This window comes from Mercurialis annua, linkage group LG4 (genome assembly GCF_937616625.2).
Source record: "Mercurialis annua linkage group LG4, ddMerAnnu1.2, whole genome shotgun sequence".
NCBI classification, from domain to species: domain Eukaryota; kingdom Viridiplantae; phylum Streptophyta; class Magnoliopsida; order Malpighiales; family Euphorbiaceae; genus Mercurialis; species Mercurialis annua.
In genome coordinates this window covers 40,230,732-40,258,411 of record NC_065573.1, presented here as the reverse complement: position 1 = coordinate 40,258,411, position 27,680 = coordinate 40,230,732, and the positions used below count along the sequence as shown (strand labels likewise).

The 27,680-nt window shown below is 35.0% G+C and overlaps 2 protein-coding genes across 2 annotated transcripts; both read left to right on the top strand.

The window, feature by feature from the left end:
• Positions 1–933: 933 nt before the first annotated feature.
• LOC126679598 (uncharacterized) lies at positions 934–7,168 on the top strand. The gene is made up of 7 exons (XM_050374665.1): positions 934–1,192; positions 1,563–1,692; positions 1,859–1,922; positions 3,421–3,751; positions 4,099–5,142; positions 5,426–5,575; positions 6,341–7,168. The coding sequence occupies exons 1-7, from the start codon at positions 1,166–1,168 to the stop codon at positions 6,773–6,775; spliced, it is 2,181 nt and encodes a 726-aa protein (XP_050230622.1). The 5' UTR covers positions 934–1,165; the 3' UTR covers positions 6,776–7,168.
• Positions 7,169–11,509: 4,341 nt separating this feature from the next.
• LOC126679597 (uncharacterized) lies at positions 11,510–27,241 on the top strand. Its single transcript, XM_050374664.2, has 23 exons — positions 11,510–12,820; positions 13,666–15,126; positions 15,347–15,667; positions 15,747–15,833; positions 16,090–16,671; positions 16,871–17,035; positions 17,127–17,421; positions 17,770–17,984; positions 18,089–18,394; positions 18,650–18,713; positions 18,803–19,042; positions 19,199–19,324; positions 20,595–22,078; positions 22,277–22,597; positions 22,677–22,763; positions 23,046–23,627; positions 23,878–24,042; positions 24,132–24,426; positions 24,675–24,889; positions 25,669–25,974; positions 26,224–26,287; positions 26,377–26,616; positions 26,789–27,241. Exons 1-23 carry the CDS (start codon positions 12,809–12,811, stop codon positions 26,899–26,901), a joined length of 7,746 nt encoding a protein of 2,581 aa, XP_050230621.2. The 5' UTR covers positions 11,510–12,808; the 3' UTR covers positions 26,902–27,241.
• The last annotated feature ends 439 nt before the right edge of the window (positions 27,242–27,680 follow it).

Genomic DNA, 27,680 nt, shown 5'->3' with positions numbered 1-27,680 from the left:
CAGTGACTGGCACCTTAATATCTCATGTAATGCAGGACCAGAACTTTTTTCTGCAATAGTTTCTGTGAATTGAGAGCTGGATCTAACTTGAGAGCTACTATACTTAGCTGATGCAGATATTTTTCAATCTGTTCTCTGTCTCAACCTGCAGTAAATCGGGTTACCATCAGCTTAGGAATAATTCGGAAGATGCAGCAGCAGTAATAAAGTGAATAAAAAGGATCGACATAGCATATCTAAGCAGATTAGGATCAAGAGTTGGTTAGCAAGAACAAAGTAAATATTGGCAACTGGCAAGTAAAATCTTCAAACTGATAGCAACTGAAAGTAATGTGGAGTTATATTACTTAAATCTATTGTTTGTTTCACTTGCCCAGACAAAGAAACTGGATTCCTCAAAAAGATGGAAACTAGCAAACTACTTGAGAAAACCTCCAAATATAAGACAATGAAAAACCAGTTAGAGATAAAATAGTAAGGCTGACTGTAATTTCCAATTAAGGTATAATTTACCATTGATGATGCAGTCTTGTTTCCTCCTATTGAAAGTGCATGAAAATGGGCTGAGGAAACATAATTGAAAATCAAATGATAGGATTTTAAATTCAGCTTAATTATAACATAAATTTTAAATTATAGAACTATTTAAAGGAGAATAATAAAACTTTATTTATGACTTGAATAATGCAATTAACATAACTTTCAGATCACAAAACATAAGTATAATTTTATAGTAACTAATTTAGTTTTAAAAAATACAAAAAGTAATTGATAAGTACAATTTGGCAAAAAGAATTGATAAGTACAGCAACATATCATGTGACTTTTAATTAATTTAGGAATTATATTTTATACTTTTGATTTTTAAAATTAATGTTTTTGAATTTTAACTATAACTGATAAACTTTCTTCTTGAAAATTAAAATCAATACCTAATATTGGTAAATAAATTAAATTGGAAAACCCCTCAACCTTAGAAACCCCGAGTGAAATCTAGAGTCTCCATATATCTCATCGTCGCCACTCCACCACCACCTCCGTCGCCACTCCACCACCACCTACTCCTCCATCCCCATCGCCTCGACTACCTTCCCAATCACTACCATCTCCATCTTTTCCCCTTTTTTATAAATAATTTATGTTTAGATTTTGCGGAGTCATATGAATGGCTTGGTTGGCAGCTCAAAAAAGGGTAAGAAATGATTTCAATTTTTTTATCTCCTCTGTTTTCTCTCTTGTGCTTCTTCTTTGGAGATATCCACTGAGCAGAATTTCAATTTAGACTTGGAATGAGTAATGGACATGAATCAAGAAATATTTAGATGTTGTCATTTTATTATAGGAAGTTTAGTTTTTTTTTTTTGTACGTATGGTTATACAATTAAGTATGCAATCATCGGCTAACTTCAGTATCTTTGTAAATTTCCTAGTTTTATCAGGGGACAAACTGGCATGGAAACTGATAACTAACCATCTGATCATTTGTTTTCGATTAAATTAATTTTTTAATCCATCCTCCTATGATTGCATATTTGAATGCTGGTCTATTGACTGTGTTGCAGAGTGTTCATGTTGGTCTTGTAAGAGCTCTGGCTTCAACATCACTTGGACATGCAGTGGGAAGATTAACTTCCAGAAGTAATCCTCAGATTGCAGTGAAATTGGTGTCTGCATCTGTTCATCAAATACCTGGTAAACCATAAATTCACTGATGTTTTCATGCTTTACTTGACTCGTTTTCTTAACAACTCATTGCAGTCCTATCAGCTGCATGCGCTTTGTGAGCTAGTTGAGATTAATATTTAGATGAAAATTTCATCATTGTTTTAATCATTCCACTCCAAAATTTGTGCTGCAGAATTCTCTTTCAGCTCATCTGTACAGTATCATCAAAATTTTTCTATTAAAGAATCATTTATACGGTAATTCCATATTTTCCTTTTCAGAAATGTTTTTTTTTTTATCAGTACAAAGAATTGAAGATGTGATTGCTGTCTTATTTGTTTAATCTGACTTTTTCTAATCCTCTTGACCATTACACAGTGTCAATCACCACCAACGTTAACTAAACAGCCTGATTCATTGGCTACCTGTAACTTGATTACACCTTTAGGGAAGAATGGACATACAGTTCCAGTACTTCCAACTCTTTCTTCCATTGTCACATATGTAGACTCACATTATTTCACAATAGAAGGCTGAAGTCACATAATAATAGAAAAACAGACCCGGGGAGAATTCTTGAACTGTACAATGTGTCACAATCAGATACAATAAAAATAGTGGAGAGTCGATGAATGAACTTGGATAAAGTTTTATTAACCAGTCAAGAAAAGTAGGTTTTTTCAACCATGTAATCAACTAATCTGAGTCAAGATATATTGTACTACTAGGATCATAAAGAGGAGAAAACATACAATTTTAAGATACTCTGAAATCAATGTTGTTGTAAAATAGTAGCAGAGGAACGAGACTTACCTGTGTAAAATAGCCAGCGTCAGGTGTACCATCCAAATTTAGAGTGTGGGCCAGTGCCATGGTGAATTTATCACCAACAAGCATAGGAAAAAAAAATTGTGTTCACATCTAGTTGCATGAACATACCACAATTCTGGTTGTGTGCTTCCATACGAGATCCACTGCTTGAGAACACAAATCATGAGTACATAAACAAAAATTAATTGCAATACATAAGCAATTAATCATAGATCAAAAGAGGTTTAAAGACTAGTAAGCAAATGAAATGCATACATCTTTCATGAAAAAGTAATGAAATGGCTTCTACTTACACTTGGCATAGGAAAAGGTTTATGGGCAAAAATAGGACATTGCTGCAAGTATTTATTTTCTGTCTTTTGTTAGTATGGCCTGGTATGGTGTGTATCATCCTGTTATGGGAAGAATAATTTAAGGTTAATGGGTTACTTCTTGATAATTTTCAGTCATTAATAGGGCGGAATAAGGATAAAGTAAGCCAGCATTAGGATGGGGGTATGTCCGTCCTCCACTCCTCCTGGGTGACCCTGCCTTAATATGGCTTAAATCTATCATAATTCAATAAAAGAAACTACAGCTGAATGAATTAAACATGAACAGTAAACTTTGAGTCATTTTCTTTATGAACCTTTTAATTGGTTCTTATGTTTTCATTCCTTCATTGCATGCTTCACATGCATGTCAAGTGCCAAATATTTAGCCTTTAATTGGTCTTGGAAAATATAGGCTGCTATTTTAGCATTCACAATATTCATTACATGGTTTCTGTGGAATTGACTTCTCAAAGTGAAAACACAACCATGGCTAAAGCTGGTGTCAATGAAGCGCATGAAACCTAGATATATTTGCTTATTTATCTTTTTCAAATTATTTATTTGAAGAGAAATTTTTGGATCATTTAACGATTTCCCTTATATTTCTTAGGTGTTATCATGGAACTCCTGCACTTTTGGTTGGAAGAAAGAATAATGACGAGTCTCTTGGTTTGAAGGTCCAACCTAAAGGGAAGTTTAGGAAAAAAAATAGAAGCAACCAGCCACCTGTTGAAGCTCCATATGTGGCTCCTAAACTGAAAAATACCAAGTCGTTACAAGATAAAACAGTTGAAATTTTTGAGGGCATGACCATCGTTGAGCTTGCCAAGCGCACCGGTCGATCCATTGATACTCTCCAAGATATTCTTAGTAATGTTGGGGAAAAGGTTGGCTCAGAATTTGATCCAGTCAGCATTGATGTTGCGGAGCTGGTTGCTTTGGTATGTGCTTTTCTTAATGTGAAGAATTATGCACTGTCTTTTTATATTGCACAATTATAAAAGTGATGAAAAATCTGAATCTAACTTTGCATGTGGTTCCCACTTATATACTAACTTCCAAATTTGCCATTATATGCTGCCAAAGTAATTAAACTATTGTGTGGATATTATTGTCTGGAAATCACTGGCTAGTAGTTTGGCATTGAATTTGTTTTGAAAGTGCATGCCTGATATAAACAACAAAACGGTCTTGGATTTGTGATGCTAACCATAATTATTAGCTGTGTGTTTCCCCTCCGATTTTCTCCCTGAGATAACCAGGTAAGTTTACTTTTGTATTTATTCAGGAAGTTGGGGTTAAAGTGAGGAGGCAACACTCCAATGAAGGTGCAGAGATTCTTCCACGACCTCCTGTTGTGACAGTTATGGGGCATGTTGACCATGGTAAAACTTCTCTTCTAGATGCTTTGCGTCAAACCTCAGTAGCAGCTAAGGAAGCTGGAGGCATAACTCAGCATCTGGGTGCTTTTGTTGTGGGCATGTCATCAGGAGCATCAATCACATTCCTCGACACTCCTGGCCATGCTGCATTTAGTGCTATGCGAGCAAGAGGTGCGGCCGTGACAGATATAGTTGTGCTTGTTGTGGCAGCCGATGATGGAGTAATGCCTCAAACTCTTGAAGCCGTGGCTCATGCAAAGGCAGCAAATGTGCCGATTGTAGTTGCGGTTAATAAATGTGATAAGCCAGCAGCCAATCCAGAGAGAGTTAAAGTCCAACTTGCATCAGAGGGCTTGGAGTTGGAAGAGATGGGTGGGGATATTCAGGTTGTTGAAGTTTCAGCTGTTAAGAAAACTGGTTTGGATGATTTGGAGGAGTCTTTACTTCTACAGGCTGAGATTATGAACCTTAAAGCACGAGTTGATGGCCCTGCTCAAGCTTATGTAGTAGAGGCAAGACTTGATAAAGGACGTGGCCCATTAGCTACTGCAATTGTGAAAGCAGGGACTTTAGTCTGTGGGCAGCACGTGGTTGTTGGTTCAGAGTGGGGCAGAATAAGAGCTATTAGGGATATGGTAGGGAAATTGGCTGAGCAGGCAAGACCTGCAATGCCGGTTGTGATCGAAGGGCTTAAGGGGCTTCCAATGGCTGGTGATGATATTGTTGTTGTGGAATCTGAGGAACGAGCTCGGATGCTTAGTTCAGGGAGGAAAAGGAAATTTGAGGAAGATAGACTTAGGCAGATGATTGATGATAGGGAAGACACCGTGGAACCATCAGATGACACACCTGTTTCCGAGAGGGTGGAAATGCCAGTCATTGTAAAAGCAGATGTGCAGGGGACTGTCCAGGCTGTCACAGATGCACTGAAGACTTTAAATAGCCCTCAGGTAAATCCAAAGATGCTTCCATGTGCCTGGAATTAATGGCTATTATCATTTATATCACACTTTTTAAAGCAGTTTGGTTTAGCAAATTGTTGCTTTGATGAAGTAATGTTAGTAGCAAACTTAGATGTGGCAGTCAGCCAATTAAATTTATTGCTTTCATTTGTGAAACTACGCAATAATAATATTTTTTTTTTAAATCTGTTTGCTTCAATTATGTGTTCTACAAGTATGCCTTCTGATTATGCTTCAAAGTTCCAACTAAACTCTTAAATCGTCCTTCCAGGTTTTCGTGAATGTTGTCCATGTTGGCGTTGGACCTATTTCTCAGTCTGATGTGGACTTGGCACAAGCCTGTGGTGCATGTATAGTTGGATTCAATGTGAAGGCCCTACCTGCTCCTATCAGTATGGCTGCGACTAAAGCCAAAATAAAGGTAATGACATGCTGTTGTCAACCTTAATCGGACTGTTTATTTAATTTCCTTAACTGCATCAAAATTTGAAGTCAACTGGGAAGCACCAACATTTGGTTTAATGTCTGTGTCAAACACTTCTTCGACAATGACACACGCTCGGCACGCTTCTGATGTTCATACATGTTTTCACATTTTATAATGTAGATTCTTTAGAAATGGTTTCAACTTTCAACAAGGCTTGGGATGTTGATTCTTTAAGGATTGGGACACAACTGGTAGATTTGAGATTTTGAAAGTTGGAATAATTAGCAATCTGGCACTGAACTTATAAATAAAACTAGTTTTAAATTAAAATTATTAACCAAATTGGTCTATAGTAATGGCCTTTTAACTATATTAATGGATTGAGAAAATATATGATACACGCATTACAGATATGAGAAAGAGTGTATATTATTTTTGAATTATATTGTCATAGATTTTTTTTGTGCATTGAATCAACCATTTTTTTTTCAATTTTTCAATTTTATAATATATGTAATATCATAAATATGTGCTTTTTAATGGGTGTGTATCACCAGTATGGTGTCCTAATTTTTTTGAAATTGTTCTATTGGCGGGTCAATGTTGTATCGTGTCTGTGTACGCATTCGTGTTCCGTAGTCCGTAGGTAGTCTATGTGTTAGTTCTGTAAGTGCCATGTTGATTTGTATTGAAAAAAAAAAAACTGTAGCAAGTGTGAGATAGGTTGAGAAATTTATTAAGTTTTTTTTTGTCTTACAGATCATGCAGCACCGAGTGATCTATCATCTCTTGGAGGACGTAGGCAATCTAATAGTCGAGAAAGCCCCTGGAACTTCTGAGACTCAGGTAGCTGGAGAGGCTGAAGTGCTAGATATTTTTGATCTTAAAGGAAGGAGCAAATCTGTAGGAGGTGATGTGAAGATCGCGGGGTGTAAGGTTCTCGATGGCCATGTTGTAAAATCAGCTACAATGAGACTTCTGAGGAGCGGGGAAGTTGTATTCGAAGGTTCTTGCACGTCGCTCAAGCGGGAAAAGCAGGACGTGGAGAGAGTTGCCAAGGGAAACGAATGTGGAGTTGTTATGTGTAATTGTTACGATTTTAAGGTTGGAGATATCATCCAGTGCTTAGAGCAAGTAGTTAGGAAGCCAAAGTTTATTTCATCGGAGAGCGGTGCTGTTCGAATTGAATGCTGATAGTTTATTATATTAGAGAGTTAAAAGAAGAAAATAAATTTTGATTCGTATGATGCTGCATTTCGTCGTGCTCGTCGGACAGGCCAGATGCTGCATTTCGTCCCTCTCGCCAGACAGGTGGTCAGTTGCATCCTTTCCTTGACAGAATTGATAGTTGCACAAGCTTTGTGAATTCTGAAAGATAAGAATTTACATAAAATTTTGTTGTAAGTTTACAGTAACTTATTGATTAGTGGAAACTTATTGATTAGTGAAACCAAATGAAAGCAGCAGAGAGAGCAAATATAACTGTATTAGCTACCTTTGATTATTTTTTATACCATATGATTATAGCTTATTATGAGATGTACTCTTTTGAAAAATAAACCTTATAATAAGAATTGTTGGGTGCAATATTCTGCTGATGTCTAACTGTAAACCTTTGAGCATTTGATATTTTTTTGAACTGAGCATTTGTACTTAAGCCTTGAAACCAAGAAAATACAGTAAGTAGTTCCTACTTTCAACTAGTGTTTTAAAATCCGAACCGGACTAGTCGAGTTAATCGGAAATCAGAGATCGGTTCTTTCCAATAAATTGAAAACACAATTTAACTTTTTTGAACTGTTAAAAAAACACAAAAAATTAAAGAGTGTGATCTATGTTTAGTTTTTCAAATATGATTGTGTTATTGTTTGGTGCATGTGCATTCTGCAAATCGAAAACCGTTGGATAGATGAAATAAAAGCCTGAACAGCTTTAGGTAAAAGTAATTGTTAGAAGGAATCTTACTTTCTAAAACCTTTTGGCAGCAAACCTACCATGTAAAAAAGTCTAATAACTTTGTTTTTTTTCTTTTAAACAAAAATTTCTAATCTTTTAGAATTACTTTTTATTTTTTTTATTCGACTGCACTCAACGATTAGTTCTTTCCAATGACGGTAACAATCTTCTTTTTATATTATCTAACTTTTATAAAATATATTGTACAACTACTTTTTTTTAATTGGTTAAAATTCATCGACAATAATTTTTTTCCAATTTATAATCGAATCAAGATCTGGATCTTTTAACAATAAATATGAAATCGTTTAGAAATTATAACAGTTTTATTGTTCGAATATTTTATTTTATTGTGTTCTTTATAAGATCTTTATCTATTTTTTTTTTCAAAAGGGTTGTTTGTTCTTTTTATAAAGGCTTAATCATTGAAAATTTAATTCTTGCTATATTATAGAAGTTATGTAGTCTGTCTTAATTTTATCAGGCGATATGTGAATAATGCACATAATTGATTTAACATCATTGTTCTATGTCAGAACATTAAAATAATTTTATTTTATTTTAAATATTTTTAATGTTTGTAACCGTTTGAAATTAGCGGAAGATTTTTCTGCTATAAGAAAGAAATCTTATTTCTCCTACATTTGAGAATTTCTTTTCCTTTCTTAATTTTTTTATTCCAATTTAATTGGTATACATTTTATTCTTATTCTAATTCTTATTAGATTAAATCTATATTCCTACAAATTAATTAAAGGATAAAAATGAAACAAAAAATACTTTATAAACACTCATTTTAAGACTAGACTCTGTAAAATTGACCTGCAAGAACTCAATGAATTAAGTGCGAGACAGAAAAAGTTGACCACGCTTCAATCTTTAATATTTGGTGCTGAAAAAGGGCGTCAAATTCCCATATCATAAGCATTGTTTTCTGGTTGTCATTACTTTTACTTGCTTCCGCTGCCTTCTACTCACTTAAAGATCGGGTTGAATGAGTTTAAGTTTTTTTTAGTGTTTATCCATTTAACCGTTGCGCCATGAAATAATTATACAACACAATAGTTCCGCTAAATTATTCGTATAACAAATCAATGAGACTTTAGCCATGTGTAAATATTTAATGTATAAAAAAATAAATTGTAAATGCTTATTGACTTGTTGTAGTTATATGCGACACATCCGTTGTGTATGATAAATACTTTGCGCCATGCCATTTTTACAACAAGTCAATGAGCATTTGTGATAGCGAATCTTTTAGTTATATGATTTTTTTTTCATCATTCGATTTTCCACATAGCTAACGCATTATTGGTTTGTTACACGAATGACATAGCGCAACCGTTGTATTATATAATTATATTTTTTTAGACTTTTCTTCATTAGAAAGAGGTGCCTTATAATCGATGCTTTCTTCATTACAAACACTCACCCTGTTTAAGAATGAGATAAATTATCTCAGTGGTGTCTGAATTTTTTAAATTTTATATTTTAATATTGAAATTTTATTTATATTATATTAGTGTTTCAATTTTTTAAAATGTACCAAATGAGTGTTTTTTCATTCATTTTCCGATAGTCGGGCTATTAACAAAGCCAAAAAGTATTTGTAAATTTCCTGGTTTGATTTGTCATTTTAATTGTATATCTATAAGCATATCATTTGAGCACATGATTATTATTAGTTTTACTAATATGACGTTTAAATTTAAATAAAAACAAAAGTAATTTTTGTCTTTTACCACATCGGTGATCATATACACACCCACACCAACAAATCCTTATGTCAAAATATATGACAAAAGTCATATGTCTACTGACCTACACTTTAATGTTTTTCCAAATCAAATAAACTTGGATTAGCTCAAAACTATAGCACTTAAAATTATACTCCAAGAAATTTCTTTTATATAAATATATAAAAGGTGATAAGCGAAGAGAAATAATCACCCGTAATATTGAAGAATATCTTGATAATAAACTACTCCCTCCGTCCCGTTTAAGAAGTCCCATATTCCATTTTGGAATGTCCCATTTAAAAAGTTCCATTACTATTTTTAGGATGTTTTTCTATTGAATACCCTATTTTACCCTTATTTTAGTTATCTTAGAGGAGTTCTATGGAAAATTCCACTATCATTAATAGGGAAAAAAAATTAAAAATACATGAAAAGACAAGAATAATTAATGTTTTCTTAATCTGTGTGAAAAGTAAAATGAGACTTTTAAAGTGGAACGGAGGGAGTACAAATAAATGAATGACTAGCATGTGAAGATAAGGTTAATGTTGAACATTTAGTTAATCTAATGATCTAACAAAAATGGGATGATATGTTTGGACCTAAACGTACCCTTCAAAATGAGAATATTAATTGGATCAGAAAACCTTGTCGTCTTTAATAATGTATCATGAATTTTTCACCAACTCAATTCTTAATCTAATTAAGGAAGAATTTAAAGCTTACCACCGATGTTAAAGTCCCAATTAAATAGCATCTGGCATCAGCATTTCGAAGCACAAACTGTCTTTTGTGCCGCATATTTATGTACCACAAATCTTGTCGTCTTTTTTAGGATTCTATTATGCCCCATTTTCTTATATGCCACCTGATTTCGATTTGGAAAAAGATTCAAATATACCCTCAGTATTTGGATAATAGTCCAAGTAAGTCCTTCAAGTATGTATTGCAAGATCATCAAATTTAGTTTCATCCATCTGCTTGCAGTTCCTAATAAGCAGCATCAGCTGAAGAAGTGTTGATAAAGCAGCCAGGTCAGATATTCATTAGCCACATAAGCAGTAACTGTTTTTATAATGGTGTTAGAAGAATGGGTTATTTGAGCCGTTTTTAAACATTAAGTATATTTTAGCATTTTTCTATATACATAGAGGGTTTATTTGAATTACAGGCCTAACATGGAGGGATATTTGAACCTTCTCCCTTTCTTAAAATATAGTAAATTATATAATAATATCATTGCCTCATTGCATAAAAAACTATACTTTTTCACACAATCTATATATGGTATAAACCCTACTTTTTTACTATTGCATGAATTTGGCCTATCATTAGTTAATATGATCATGAGAAGATTGACAAGGTGTACAAAAATAATTAGATTTTAAGATAGAAATAGAGAAATTTTAAAGAAGTGATTTTTTTAGGAAGAAAAGAAACAAAATTAAGTTCTGGCATAGAAAGAGAAATTTGAAGAAAATTAGAATTTTAAAAAAGAAAAAAGAGAAAAAAGGGGTACACGGACTTCAATTTATTTTTAATGTCAGATTCACTCTCTCACACATGTACATCAACATTAACAGGTGTTGAAATATTATCAATTTTATTTATGTTTGAAAGTAAAAAAACAATGGTCTGACTCTTTTAAGTACTAATCAACCGGTTCAAGCGGCGGCTCAACCATTTAAACCAGTCAAATTATAAACTGGGGGTTGCATGAGTCATGTTACCGGTCCAATTTTTAAAACACTAAATCATAACCAAGTTAAATTTTATTTTTAAAACATGATTTGATTGTTTTTCTAAAATTTATATTCCCTCCGTCCCAATAGAGTTGTCCACTTTGACAAATTTTTTTGTTCTAAAATTCCTGTCCACTTTTAAAAAGTACTAATAATTTTAAAAATTAATATTCCTATTCTATCTCTATTTAAATTCCATTAATAAAATAAATTGAAAGTGGACCTACATTAAATAAGGGTATAATAAGAAAAGTAGAGAAAAATTTATAAGTTACATAATAATAATTATGTTTTTTTAAATTGTGTGATAAAGGAAAAGTGGACAACTCTATTGAGACGGAGAAAGTAATTCAATAATTTTGATGGCTATTTATCAGTGACGAAGAGGGATTTTATTTTTAAAAAATAGAAGGGGAATGAAAAGAGACGCAAAGTTGTAATCTTCGATTTTCAGCTGCTAGCCCAACCCCGATCCAGTTAGGTTCAAACTAGAGACGATTCTTTGCATTTAACCTTTACCTTCAATATTCTATTAAAATTGAATGATATCATATGTTTTGAAGTTTTGATCTAATCATACCCTTCAAAATGAGAATTCAATTAATTTTTGGGCCACCAAATCTTGTCGTGTTTCCAAATGTTTCATTTCAAGAATTCTTACCAACTCTATTATTTAAAGCTCACCAGCAAGCAAACAAGCAGCTTCATTAAAGCTCCTATTACTAATTAATTGCATCTCACATCACCATTTCAAGGACGCATTGTTTTTAATTAATGCCGTTCATACACCATTTTCGTTTGTAATTATTTTCATAATGCTCCATTTTTTGCCACCTTATCAATTCGGGAAAAGATTCGAATGTTACCCTCAATGTTTGGCTTATAGCTCAAATAAGCCCTTCAAGTATGCATTGCAAGCTCATCAAATTTTCTGTTCCTCTCCACCAATACAGCAATTCAAAAGGAAACAGCTGAGTATGATATTGAAGCCTTACAAAAAACAAATGATTTTCTCCGATAATGGGAGAAAGAAAGAGATTTATATTGCGTTTCACGTGTTCGATGAAATGCCCATGAGAAAAGTAAAGGCAGCCAGGTCAGAATTTCATTAGCCCCGTAAGCAATAACTGTTTTTATAGAATTGTTAGAAGAATGGGTTATTTGAGCCGTTTTCAAAATATCAAGTATATTTTAGCATCTTTAAAGGGTCTGCTTGGAACCAACGGGGTTGGTCCAAGTGATAAGCGGCCTGATATTTCTCAAGTAAGATCTCGGGTTCGAGTCTTGTGAATACATAAAATTTCCACGGGCAGACTCACCCACTATGCACTTGGCACGAAAGTAGTCCAAACATGGAGGAATATTTGAACCCTTTTCCCATGCTTAAAATATAAGCATATTTCCGCATTACATAGAAAAACTACTCTCTGTCCCGTATAAGAAGAGACATAATTTTTGTTACATATAATTTAAAAAAGTAATAATTGGTATTGTTATGTGATACCGACCTAAGAATATCCGAACTCCAAGCATCGCCTAAAAAATGCTATGCTCGCCCGTTGACATCTGATACCGACCTAAGAATATCCGAACTCCAAGTGTCGCCCATATCGGTCTTAATCAGACTCCTCCCGGTCAGCTATCAAGCTGACCTCATCCACTTCGTTCTCTTACACCCACTTCCGGGATAATCGGGAAACGTGCCCTAACCATTATCAAAGATCGTGGGACAAACCCACGAACTATCAGATAACAACCGCCATAAACTCATTATAAAAGGAAGCCACGGAATGCTGAGAGAGGTACGCACAAATTAGACTTAAATACATCAACACTCATTTACTTACCAAAAAACCCTTATTGATTTAAGCATCCGAGTGACTTCCAGGCTGAATCAGCCTGAGGTCCTTTGAGCTTACATTTGTTACTTGTGCAGGAAAATAGTACGGCGACCTTCGTAGTTCGACCTGTATCATTACGTTTCATTTTATCCCGAGTAATGATGGTTTTTATAGATTTTTTAATAGAACATAAAAAAATAAAATATGTCTCCTTTTTAATGGAAAGGATGGATGGAATAATATTTTCTGTTGAATATAACAGCCTACGATTATTTATATTTCGTGACCTCAATCCCCTTATGGTAAGAGGACTGTCAAAAGTAGAAATGATATTGTCCATTTTGTTTTAAGAACCGGATGTAACTGGTCAGTTCAACCGGTTCGACTTCAAATTAGATGTCTATTTAGTTCGATTTTAAATAAAACCCGAAAATGTCATTCAACTGTTTTAAATTGGGAAAAAAATTATACGAGCCGGTTAAATATTATACTGGTTAAACTATAAAAACCAATCAGTTTCTATAAATTTAACTTTTAAATTATTTATTTTCTTTACATTTTTTTACTGTTCAACCGAATATTAATAAACCCGTTAAACGATTGAACCTTGACATGATAGTCACATCTTTTCAGCCACGTTTGGTTTGAAAAAAAGTAATTATGGTCCCCCATGCATTTCATGTGCAACAAAAATTCAGGGAATCTTAAGTTTGCATTCAATAAATATCATATAAAACTTCTTTACTGAACAGGGTGAGTAATATTTTCTTGACTCTTCAGAGTTTTCCTTCTGTTTTGAGTTGCAGAAGAGTCCAGGCATGGTTCCAAGAATCAATGGTGATGCTGCATACTATCCGTTGCCGAGCGAGAAACCAAATGACAGTGATGAAGTTACTGGTTTTGCCAAAGCAGGATTTCTCAGTCGAATGTCATTTTGGTGGCTGAATCCATTAATGAAGAAAGGTAAGCAAAGGTTACTTGAAGATGAAGATATTCCACTTCTGAGTCAACAACACCGAGCAAATTCCTGCTATTTGGCCTACGCAAAAGAACTATCAAGATTGAAAAAGAACAAATCATCTGACGAATCTCCTTCTATGTTATCAGTCATTTTTTCGTTGCACCGGAATGAAATCTTAATCTCCGGATTTTTTGCACTAACTAAGGTACTCTGTACATCTGCTGGTCCTTTGTTCTTAAAAGCATTCATTGATATTGCAGAAGGCAAACAAGCTTTTGAATATGAAAGTTATGTACTTACAGTTGGACTGTTCTTGGCTAAATGCTTGGAGTCTCTATCAGAAAGGCAATGGTATTTCCGTACGAGGTTAATTGGAAACCAAGTTAGGTCTATGCTTTCTGCAGCTATTTATCAGAAGCAACTACGCCTCTCCAATTCGGCAAAAGTAGCTCATTCTCCAGGTCAGATTGTGAATCTAGTGACTTCTGATGCTTATAAGATTGGCGAGTTTCCGTATTGGTTTCATCAAATATGGACTACGAGCCTTCAGCTTTGTCTCGCTTTAGTAATTGTCATTTACGCTGTTGGGCTCGCTAGTGTTGCTGCTTTAATTGCTCTTGTTGTGACTGTAATTGTGAGTTCTCCAATGGTTAAATCGCAGATTAAGAGTCATACTAAGCTTATGGCTGCACAGGATAAAAGGCTGAAGGTGATCACGGAGGCCCTTGCGAATATGAAGGTCTTGAAGCTGTATGCTTGGGAGATTCATTTTAAGAATGTCATAGAGAGGTTAAGGGCTGAAGAATTTCAGTGGATTTATGCTGTTTTATCAAAAAGAGCACACCAGATGGTTTTGTTTTGGTCATGTCCTGTTATAGTACCAGCAATTACTTTCTGGACTTGTTATTTCCTCAGAATTCCACTTTCTGCTGGTAGTGCTTTCACTTTTCTTGCGTGTTTGCGCATTCTTCAGGAGCCAATCAGGTTTATTCCTGAGATTCTGGCAACTTTCATTGAAGCAAAGGTTTCGTTAGACAGGATTGCGAATTTTCTTGAAGCTCAAGAATTGCAGAATAGAAATATAAGGCATAAAAGCAGCAGCAGCAAATTAGAGCTCAATCACTCCATTACTATCAGGTCTGATGAAATTTCATGGGAGACTGATTCCACAGGAAGAGCAGCGATAAGGAACATAAACCTGATGGTTCAAGCAGGAGAAAAGGTTGCAATTTGTGGAGAAGTTGGCTCAGGAAAATCAACCCTTTTGGCTGCAGTGCTTGGAGAAGTTCCAAACATCAATGGAACAGTTAAGTGCCGGAAAAAAAAATTGCACAAAAAGATCCCGGATCTTACGTTTCATTATACCGTTTCCATTTTTGAAAATGCTTGTGCAACTCCGAAACTTTATATTTATAGCTATTCTTGTAAAAAAAAAAACCATTCCGTTGTTTTCGTTTCAGCATTTCTATTTTAACACTTCCATTTCCGTACAATACAATAATTTGGAAATCTGTATTTATTTTCAGGTCTATGTGAATGGGAAGATAGCATATGTTTCTCAAGCTGCATGGATCCAGACAGGGACTATACAAGAGAACATTTTGTTTGGGTCTGTAATGGATACAATTAGATATGGTGATGTTCTTGAGAGGTGTTCACTAGTGAAAGATCTTGAGATGCTTCCATTTGGTGACCTGACTCAGATCGGAGAAAGAGGTGTTAATCTAAGTGGTGGACAGAAACAGCGGATCCAACTTGCTCGTGCGCTGTATCAGGATGCAGATATTTATCTTTTAGATGATCCTTTCAGTGCAGTGGATGCTCATACTGCAACTAGCTTATTCAATGTATTATACCTTTCTTATCTGTGAAATCCAAACAAGAGATTATACGAGTATTTAGTGAAATTAATTTGGATTGATGCAGGAATATGTCATAAGAGCTTTGTCAGGGAAGACAGTGCTACTCGTTACCCACCAAGTCGACTTCCTTCCAGCTTTTAATTGTATTTTGGTTAGCTACCTCTTAAACTGCATCTATTCTCCATATTCTTTTACATGTTTCCCATACTGCACGGAAACAAAATGTTGAAACGTGAACAAATTGCGAGAAAATACATATATTTTATAAAGTTCGAAGTTTTAGAAGCGAATATCTCCAAAACTTAGGATTATACAAGTTTCCGTGCAACATAGTTTATCATTTTATTTTTCATTTTAACTATTTGTTTTTCTAGGGAAATCAATTCATTATGTTATTTTCCTGACAGCTGATGTCAGCAGGGGAAATCATTAGAGCAGCAAGTTATGATGAATTGCTGGCTTCCAGTCAGGAATTTCAAGATCTTGTCAACGCACACAAGAACACAGTTGGCTCCGAGGAGCAAATTAATCCTGGATCAAGCAAAAGAACAGCAACTTGCAAAGAAGAAATCCAGAAAGTTCGAGTTAAAGAACAGCCTACAGAAGGTGATCAATTGATTAAGCAAGAAGGAAGAGAATCAGGAAACACTGGATTTAAGCCTTACATACAGTATTTAAGTCATGAAAAGGGATTTTTCTACTTCTCTTTGGGAAATATACTTCATGTTATTTTTATATTTGGTCAAGTGGTACAAAACTACTGGTTGGCCGCTAATATCCAGAATTCGGATGTAAGTAGAGTGCTCCTGTTTTCAGTTTACACTGTTATTGGCTGTGTTTTGGCAATCTTTTTGCTCCTCAGGGCCTTTTCAATAATTCTATTAGGCTCCGGCGCATCCAAATCTATATTTTCCATATTGCTGACCTCTCTTTTTCGAGCACCAATGTCCTTTTATGACTCAACTCCTCTTGGAAGGATTCTCAGCCGAGTAAGAGTTTTACTTCATTTCCATGTTTTGATTAGAGTATGTTGCACGGAAACTTGTCAAGCGCTTCGTTTCTAAAAGTGCTTCTGAAACTTAAATTTATAACTTGTAAAGAATAACTGTTTTGGTGTTTAGCGTATTTGTTTCCGTGCACACAAAACTTCATAGGACTCTGCCTTCTATTGTTTTTTTTTTTCTGTAGGTTTCATCAGATTTGGGCATTATAGATACTGAATTTGGATATAAACTGCCAGTTGCAGCCGGCACAACCATCAACACATACTTGAATTTTGCAGTACTGTCTTTTCTTACTTGGCCAGTCTTGTTTGTTATCATTCCCATGGTCTATCTAAGTATTATCCTCCAGGTATAAGAACTTGCTGATCAGATTTTTTTATTTTTTTCAGAATATTAGGGTCATTAAACAATTTTACTAATTTTGTTTCCTTAAAAAAAAGAGTTACTATATGGCTACTACGAAAGAGTTGATGAGAATCAATGGCACAAGTAAATCCTCCGTAGCAAGTCATCTCTCCGAATCGGCTGCAGGAGTCATGACGATCAGAGCATTTGAGCAGGAAGATAGATTCTTCTTGAAGAACATGGAACTCATTGACAGGAATGCAAGTTCATACTTCCACAATTTTTCTGCAAGCGAGTGGCTGATCCAACGTTTGGAATTGTTATGTGCAATTGTTCTTTCATCCACAACACTAGCCTTAACTTTGCTTAACCTCGGAGCTTCTGCCTCTGGTTAGTAACAATTTACGTTGTACATAATTTTTTCTTATTCTCGGAGTCCTACATTTCGGTATTTTATTTTCATTCTGAGAAAACTTCTGGAAACCAAAACTCTATTATTACAAAAATTAAGAGGCTTGTAAACTGCAACAAGTCTTTAAAGGTTTGGATTTTTTTCACCATAAGGCCAATCTATTATCGTAAAAGATATTGTTTCGCTGTTTTTTTGTTTCTGCATTTTCTATTTCAGTATTTTCATGTCCCTACTACATATATATAACATTTGTCCGACCCTCGGGATTTTACACACAAATTTCTGATGGATGTTTTGGGTTTCATGGAATTGTTTGATGGTATCAGGATTTGTTGGAATGCAGCTGTCATATGGGATTTCTTTAAATGTATTCCTCGTCTACTCAATCCAATTTCAGTGTTCGGTAGCTAACCAAATTATATCTATGGAAAGACTGGAACAGTATATGCATATTCCTAGTGAAGCTCCTCAAGTTATTGAAAATAACCGACCAGATCCGAATTGGCCTGCTTTTGGCAAACTGGAAATATGCAGTCTGAAGGTTAACATAGATAGCTTTGTCCGTTGACAGCATTAACAACTATGGATTCTTGCAGAAAATCATGCATATGCACCTCCATAACATAACCATAGTTTCTCTGTCAGGTTAGATATCGGGCGAATGCTCCACTAGTTCTTCGGGGGATAACTTGCAGCATTGAAGGAGGGCATAAAATTGGAATAGTTGGAAGAACTGGAAGTGGAAAGACAACTCTCCTCAGCGCCCTGTTTCGTCTGGTAGAGCCTACGGAAGGGAAAATAGTAATAGATGGCCTTAACATTTCCACAATTGGACTTCATGATTTAAGATCTCATTTTGCGATTATCCCTCAAGATCCTACGCTTTTTGTTGGCTCTGTCAGATACAACTTGGACCCTTTATTGCATTATACAGATCAAGAAATTTGGGAGGTAAAGTTTACATGAATATCTTCTGCTAAAATCTAGGCTGCCAGGAAACGGAAACATTAAAATGGAAAAATGCTGAAATGAGAAACGGCAAAATTATATTTTTTACAAGAACAAATTAAAAATATAAAACTTCCGAGTGTTTGAATATTTCTGAGAACAGAAACAAAATGCCGAAATATAAAACTCAGCAAGTTTCTTGAAATACAGGTTAAAATTGCAAATGCAATTCCTAAAAGTTTGTTCCATGTGCAATAGGTTCTCGAGAAGTGTCACCTTCGAGCTGCCATTCAAGAAAAAGAAGAGGGTCTCAATTCTGAAGGTGAGAATTTAAGCTTGAAAAGGAAAATTTTCATATTTCTGGCTCAAAATACTGATCAGTTGCATTGGATTTGATATTGAAAATTGCAGTTGCACAAGATGGATGTAACTGGAGTATGGGACAGAGGCAACTGTTTTGTCTAGGAAGAGCATTACTGAAGAAAAGCAAGATATTACTTCTTGATGAAGCAACTGCATCCATTGACAATGCCACCGACTCGATCATCCAGAAAACCATAAGATCAGAATTTGCAGAATGCACTGTAATTACTGTAGCTCACAGAATTCCGACAGTCATGGACTGCACTAAGGTGCTAGCCATTAGTGATGGTGAGTCTTATAATATGTTACAAGAGAATTAGGTTTTGTCATTTTCTAATTTCTATTTCCAAAAACGCTTCTGAAACTATAAAATTAATATTTTTCATTTCTTATATCGTCATTATTCCGTTTCAGCATTTTCATTTCCATGGTTTGAATTGACAGGGAAACTGGCGGAGTATGATGAGCCATTGAAGCTGATGAGCAAGGAAGGGTCACTATTTGGTCAGCTAGTGAAGGAATATTGGTCTCGCACTACAAACTGCAGCAGCCATTCAGAAGAGTTGCAATCTTAAGTAAATTCTTGCAGAAATATTCAAACACTTCTTGTCAAGTTATAAGAGTAGATGTCAAAGTTGGCATTAGACCTTTTTTATTTATCATTATCTACAATTTGTGATATTAAACGTATCTCCATTTATATTTATATATCTTGCTAATTATATATATGTATTAAATTAAGATTTAGTGACTAATAGAAAGCATCATATTTTATTGCAAAGCCCCCAAATGTTGTCGTCGTTTTGAATGTGTCATTAATTCTTACGAACAGTGTTGTTAAGTAAGAATTTAAAGCTGACAAGCCTCATTAAAGCACCAATTAAATATGTGTGGCATCAGCATTTGAAGAGTACACTGTCTTTTATGTCGTTTTTTTAACAGAGATGATTGTATTAAGAGATGAAAAATGAAATACAAAGAGGAAAAAAACAAACAACCCTAGCTAAACTAAAAACAACTATGTTTAATATGCTGAGCCAGCATTGTTAAACTTTGCTATCAACAACTGCTGCTACTGATCAACACTCAAAACCTGAACAGTTCATTAGAATATTATATGACTAGTTCGTTCGAGTTGACGGTGGAGACAAGAACTCAATAGGGCCGTCTAATTCAGGTACACCCTTTAATTTATTTATATAAATTAGTCACTTTGATTTTATTCATTTTGGTATGGATCCGTATGGACACAAAGAAGCCAATACATAAATGACATTATGCACTAAAGGTGTTCGACGAAATGTCTTCAAGAAATGTAAGTATTTTTTTTTCTTGTTTGTCCTTGCCATTTTGTTGATATTCATATTACTATCAGTTAAAGTCAGCCACATGATCATAGCGAATTTGATGTGCACGTGCTTAATGGCCATTTGGTAGAAACCGTGATACCAAAGTAAGAGTTGTTTAGGAATCCGGATTGTATATTTCTTGGATGATTTTGCTTTGTATTTGCCTCACTCCTTAGCCGGTTTTTGCTTTTGAGTGTTGGTTCGCCTTTTCTTGGCTTTTTAATACAAATTTCATTCATCAAAAAAAAAAAAATACACAGTAAATTTTTCTAGATATATTTGAAAAGTTATGAACTAAACTTTTTAAAATAGGTCAAGCTCAATTACCTTTATCTTTAGATTTTTTTTATGATACTTTAATGCTCCATGCATTATACGTCATCTATTTTCAACTTTAGCATAAAGAAATTATTATTTTCAATCCCCACGTGTTAGGTAGTTTATGTAATAGAATTATAAAAATCAGCATATCTTGATTCTTCGTGCTTGAGCTATATTCTTGAGTTTTAAGTTGCAGAAGATTACAGGCATGGATCCAAGACTTCACGGTGATGTTGCATACTATCCGTTGCCGAGTGAGAAACCAAATGACAGTGATGAAGTTACTGGTTTTGCCAGAGCAGGATTTCTTAGTCGAATGTCATTTTGGTGGCTGAATCCATTAATGAAGAAGGGTAAGCAAAAGCTACTTGAAGATGAAGATATTCCACTTCTGAGTCAAGAACACCGAGCAAAAACTTGCTATTTAGCCTACACAGAAGAATTATCAAGATTGAAAAAGAAAACATCATCTGATGAATCTCCTTCTATGTTATCAGTCATTTTTTCGTTGCACCGGAATGAAATCTTAATCTCCGGATTTTTTGCATTAACCAAGGTACTCTGTACATCTGCTGGTCCGTTGTTCTTAAAAGCATTCATTGATATTGCAGAAGGCAAACAAACTTTTGAATATGAAAGTTATGTACTTACAGTTGGATTGTTCTTGGCTAAATGCTTGGAATCTCTATCAGAAAGGCAATGGTTTTTCCGTACAAGGTTAATTGGGAACCAAGTTAGGTCTATGCTTTCTGCAGCTATTTATCAGAAACAATTACGGCTCTCCAGCTCGGCAAAAATAGCTCATTCTCCAGGTCAGATAGTGAATTTAGTGACTTCTGATGCTTATAAGATTGGTGAGTTTCCGTTCTGGTTTCATCAAATTTGGACCACAGGCACTCAGCTATGTCTTGCCTTAGTTATTGTCTATTACGCTGTGGGGCTCGCTACTGTTTCTGCTTTAATTGCTCTTATTCTGACTGCAATTTTGAGTTCTCCAATGGTTAAATCGCAGATTAAGAGTCATACCAAGCTTATGGCTGCACAGGATAAAAGGCTGAAAGTGATCGCGGAGGCGCTTGCGAATATGAAGGTCTTGAAGCTGTATGCTTGGGAGATTCATTTTAAGAATGTCATAGAGAGGTTACGGGCCGAAGAATTTCGGTGGATTTATGCTGTTTTATCAAAAAGAGCACACCAGATGGTCTTGTTTTGGTCATGTCCTGTGTTAGTACCAGCAATTACTTTCTGGACTTGTTATTTCCTCAGAATTCCACTCTCTGCTGGTAGTGCATTCACTTTTCTTGCTTGTTTGCGCATTCTTCAGGAACCAATCAGGTATATGCCTGAGGTTCTGGCAACTCTGGTTGAAGCAAAGGTCTCGTTTTATCGGATTGTGAATTTTCTTGAAGCTCAAGAATTGCAGAACAGAAATATATGGCATAAGAGCAGCAGTGAATTAGCGCTCAATCACACCATACTTATAAGAGCTAATGAAATTTCATGGGACACTGATACAACAGTTAGGTCCACGTTAAGGAACATAAACCTGCTGGTTCAAGCCGGAGAAAAGGTTGCAATTTGTGGAGAAGTTGGCTCCGGAAAATCGACCCTTTTGGCTACGGTGCTCGGAGAAGTTCCAAACATCAGTGGAACAGTTAAGTGCAGCTGATAGTGGCTATTTGCATGGGAATTTCTCGAATCCTACTTTAACATTTTATCTTCGTTTTAGTATTTTTATAATTTTTCTTGTAAAAAATTATTAGTTCGTCATTACCAGTTTCAGCATTTCTTATTTCAGTGTTTTTCATTTTTGGGCAGCATAGTGATGTGGAAAGTTTGTATTGTGTTTCAGGTCAATGTTAATGGAAAGATAGCATATGTTTCTCAAGCTGCATGGATCCAGACTGGGACTATACAAGAAAACATTCTGTTTGGGTCTCCAATGGATACAATTAAATATGATGATGTTCTTGGGAGGTGTTCACTAGTGAAGGATCTGGAGATGCTTCCATTTGGAGACCTGACTCAGATTGGAGAAAGAGGTGTTAATCTGAGTGGTGGACAGAAACAGCGGATACAACTTGCTCGTGCACTGTATCAGGATGCAGATATTTATCTCTTGGATGATCCCTTCAGTGCAGTAGATGCTCATACCGCAACTAGCCTATTTAATGTATTGTAACTTTCTTATCTGTGAATTCTGAACTAGAAATTATACGAGTATTTATTTCAATGGAATTCGATTGATGCAGGAATATGTCATAAGAGCTTTGTCAGGGAAGACAGTGCTGCTCGTTACCCACCAAGTTGACTTCCTTCCAGCTTTTAATTGTATTTTGGTTAGCTACCTCTGAAACTACTTCTTTTTCTTCATCATTTTTTTACTTATCATCTATATTGCATAGAAACGAATCATTGAAATGTGAAAAATGCAAAATGAGAAATTAAGTATCTTATGAGAGTAGATTATAAATATAGAAAGTTTTGGAGTTTTTGAAGCAAACTCCCCGAAACTTTGGACTCGACAAGTTTCCGTGCATGACTCATGTTATACCCTTTTCCACTATTTGTTTTAGTACCGAGTCTCGAAGAAATCAATTCATAATATGTTTTCTTGACAGCTGATGTCAGCAGGGGAAATCATAAGAGCAGCAAGTTATGATGAATTGCTGGCTTCTAGTCAGGAATTCCAAGTTCTTGTCAATGCACACAAGTACACAGTTGGTTCTGAGGAGAGCATTCACCCTGACTCAAGCAAAAGAACAGCAATTTACAAAGAAGAAATCCAGAAAGATCGAGTTAAAGAACAGCCTACAGAAGGAGATCAATTGATTAAGCAAGAAGGAAGAGAAACAGGAGACACTGGTTTTAAGCCTTACTTGCAGTATTTAAGTCATGAAAAGGGTTTTATCTACTTCTCCTTGGGAAACATACTCCATGGTATTTTTATACTTGGTCAAGTGATACAAAACTATTGGTTGGCTGCTAACATCCAGAATTTGGATGTCAGCAGAGTGCTCCTGTTTTCGGTTTACACTGTAATTGGTTGTGTTTTGGCAATCATTTTGCTTCTCAAGGCCTTTACCATGATTCTAGTAGGCGCCGGCGCATCAAAATCTATCTTTTCCATATTGCTGACCTCTCTTTTCCGAGCACCAATGTCCTTCTATGACTCAACTCCTCTTGGAAGGATTCTCAGCCGAGTAAGAGCTTCTATTTCATTTCCATGTTTTAATATAATTATGTTGCACAAAAAGCTTGTGGCATCTCCTATTTCAACATTTTATTTTATTATCTGAAATGCTTCTCAAAGTCTGAAAGTTTAAAATTATCACTTATTCTTATAAAAAAATGTTGTTTTCCTGTTTACCATTTCAGTATTTTCTGTTTCATCATTTCTATTTTCGTACAATATTAATTTCATAGGTCTTGGCCTTATATTGTTTTTTTTAGGTTTCATCAGACTTGAGCATCATAGATACAGAACTCCCGTACAAAATGCCAGTTGCATCCGGCACAACCATCAACACATACTTGAATTATGCAGTATTAGCTTTTCTTACATGGCCAGTGTTGTTTGTGATCATTCCCATGGTTTATCTAAGTATTCTCCTGCAGGTATAGGAAAAACTTGAGCAGAATTTTTACTATTTCTCAGAATATCAGTGTCACTGAACATTTTCCTAATTTGTTTTCCTTAAAAAAAGAGTTACTATTTGGCCACTACTAAAGAATTGATGAGAATCAATGGTACAAGTAAGTCCTCCGTAGCAAGCCATCTCTCTGAGTCGGCTGCAGGAGCCATGACGATCAGAGCATTCGAGCAGGAAGAGAGATTCTACCTGAAGAACATGGAACTCATAGACAGGAATGCAAGTTCATACTTCCACATTTTTTCTGCAAGCGAATGGCTGATCCAACATTTGGAATTAATATGCGCAATAGTTCTCTCATCCACAACACTTGCCTTAACTTTGCTTAACTTTGGAGCTTCTGCCTCTGGTCAGTAACAATCTGTGCTGCACAAAAACTTCTCAAAGCTTACATTTTTTGTTTTTGAGAAACACTTCTATTCTCCGAAACTCTATGTTTGTAATCTATTAGTATAAAAAAATATCATTTTGCTGTTCTTTGTTTCGATATAATGCATTTTAGCTTTGCATTTCACTGGTACATATATAAAAATGTTTCACTTCAGAAAAATTTCTGATGAATGTTTTGGTTTTCATTGAATTGATTGATCCTATCAGGATTTGTTGGAATGCAGCTGTCATATGGGCTTTCCTTGAATGTGTTTCTTATCTACTCAGTCCAATTTCAGTGCTTTGTATCAAACCATATTATATCTATGGAAAGGCTGGAACAGTATATGCATATTCCTAGTGAAGCCCCTGAAGTTATTGAAAATAACCGGCCAGACCCCAATTGGCCTGCTCTTGGAAAATTGGAAATATGCAGTCTGAAGGTAAACAATGATAGCTTTATCTGTTGACAGCATTAACTAACCATGTTTACTGATATGCATATTCCTAGTAATTTTTTATTAGGCTGGAATTATACGGTTCATAGTAGTGTTTTAAGAACTGAATTGGACACACTGGTTCAACTAGCTAGGAACCGGAACTTGCTTTCTTTTATAAAATAAAAAATCGGTTGAACCTCTTTGAACCCAAAAAGTCTGCAAGAATCGGAAACTGTTTACCTTTTAAAATTTAAAAACAGGCTGGTCTTTATATACTATTTAAAGTATCGGCCTTTTCTTTTTGGCCAAATGTTGTAAAAAGGCCAAACCTTTCACAAAAGTTTCACAAAAGTCCTGACCTTTCAATTTTGTCGATTTTGGCCAAAAACTGATTATTTGGTTTCACAAAAGTCATGACCTTTCAATTTTGTCGATTTTGGCCAAAAATGGATTATTTGGTGTCACAAAAGTCCTGACCTTTCAATATTTGGCATGCCACATAGGCGCCACATAGACGTCACATAAGCAAATTGAAATCAAATTGAGAGTTGGCCACAATTGAGACCAAATAATTTGTTTTTGGCCAAAATCGACAAAATTGAAAGGTCGGGACTTTTGTGAAACTTTTATGAAAGGTTTGGCCTTGTTACAACATTTGGCCTTTCTTTTTTAATTAGTTATACTGTTTGGACCTATAAAAATATCTTGTTTTGTTAATTTCAGGATACAACAATGTTACATATCACTTACACTACACTCTTATTTGCTATTTCGCTCTGCAGGTTAGATATCGGCCAAATGCTCCGCTAGTTCTACGGGGAATAACTTGCAGCATTGAAGGAGGACATAAAATTGGAATAGTCGGAAGAACTGGAAGTGGAAAGACAACTCTCCTCAGCGCCCTGTTTCGTCTAGTAGAGCCGACAGAAGGGAAAATAGTAATAGATGGCCTTAACATAGCTACAATAGGACTTCATGATTTAAGATCTCGTTTTGCTATTATCCCTCAAGATCCAACGCTTTTTGTTGGCTCTATCAGATACAACTTGGACCCTTTATTGCCTTATACAGATCAAGAAATATGGGAGGTAAAGTATACATGAATATCTTCTGCTGAAATTTAGGTTGCCCGAAAACTGAACCATTGAAATTGGGAAAATGTTGAGATGAGAAACAGCAAAGTAATACTTTTTCTGATAACACATTATAAATATAACATTTCGGAGTGTTAGAATTTTTCTGAGATCGGAAACAAAACGCCTAAATTCCACAAGTTTCTCACAAGATAGGTTAAAATTGCAAATGCATATACTAAAAGTTTGTTTCATGTGCAAAAGGTTCTCGACAAGTGTCATCTTCGAGCTGCTATTCAAGAAAAAGAAGAGGGTCTCAATTCTCAAGGTGATAATTCGAGTCTGAAAATAATTTTTTTCATATTCTTGGCTCAAATACTGATCGGTTGTATTGCATTTGACATTGACAATTTGCAGTTGCGCAAGATGGATCGAACTGGAGTATGGGACAGAGACAATTATTTTGTCTAGGAAGAGCATTACTTAAGAAGAGCAAGATATTACTTCTTGATGAAGCAACTGCATCCATAGACAATGCCACCGACTCGATCATTCAGAAAACCATAAGATCAGAATTTGCAGAATGCACTGTAATTACTGTGGCTCACAGAATTCCAACTGTCATGGACTGTACTAAGGTGCTAGCCATAAGTGATGGTGAGTCTTATACTATATTGCATCAGAAAACTTTCCAAATACTAACTTTTGACATTTCCTTTCTATAAACGCTCAACTCCGAAACTCAGTATTTATAACCTATTCTCGTAAACGGTATCATTTTTTCGTTTCTTGTCTTGTCATTTTTGTTTCCGTGGTTTGAATTTGACAGGGAAACTAGCGGAGTATGACGAGCCATTGAAGCTGATGAGCAAGGAAGGGTCACTATTTGGTCAGCTAGTGAAGGAATATTGGGCTCGCACTACAAACAGCAGCAGCCATTAACTAGAGTTGCAATCTTAATTCACTAGAGTTGCAATCTTAAGTGAGCCCATGCAGCTATTGGAGATGATATAGCTTTTCCTCAGGTTCAAGATTTTTATTTATGTCCACTAATATGTCCTCGATTCGATTTTCGATTCACTATTTATAAAATTTAATCTCCATTCAAATCTTAATTTAACAACTACATTACAATTATCTATGATTTGCAACACTAAAGACAATTAGTATATTTTAAGTTTCATCAGAAGCGTGTGCTGGTCTGCATACTCTGTGGGAGAGATTTTTATATGGACTATGTTCATGATCAAATTGAATTTTAATATACTATTAATAGTATTAATTTACAGTGTAATTCATTAATTTTTTTTATCAATGACTTATATATTAAAATTATATTGGTTCTGTAATGTGGTGTATAGAGTCTATGCAATAACTTTTGAAATGTTGAGGATGAAAAATCTAATCGGGTGTCAAACAATTGTATTTACTCTTTACTTTAGTCCCGTAAAAGCTTGTTTATTGCCGTTTTTTGTTTTGAAATATTCAAATAATGTCATTTTTTATAGCCTAATGCATAATTATCATATGATTGCAACTTGAAATTTGAAAAGGCATTTCCTTTACACATTTATTTAAATTTAAAAATACGTTTCTTTACTTTGTTTCAGTCTGCCTTTTTGGTTGTTCTGACCTATAATTCTATTTAAAACAAATGTATTTTTAGAAGTCAATGCTCCTGCCATCTTACTCTATTTAATGAGAAAAATGTGATTACAAAA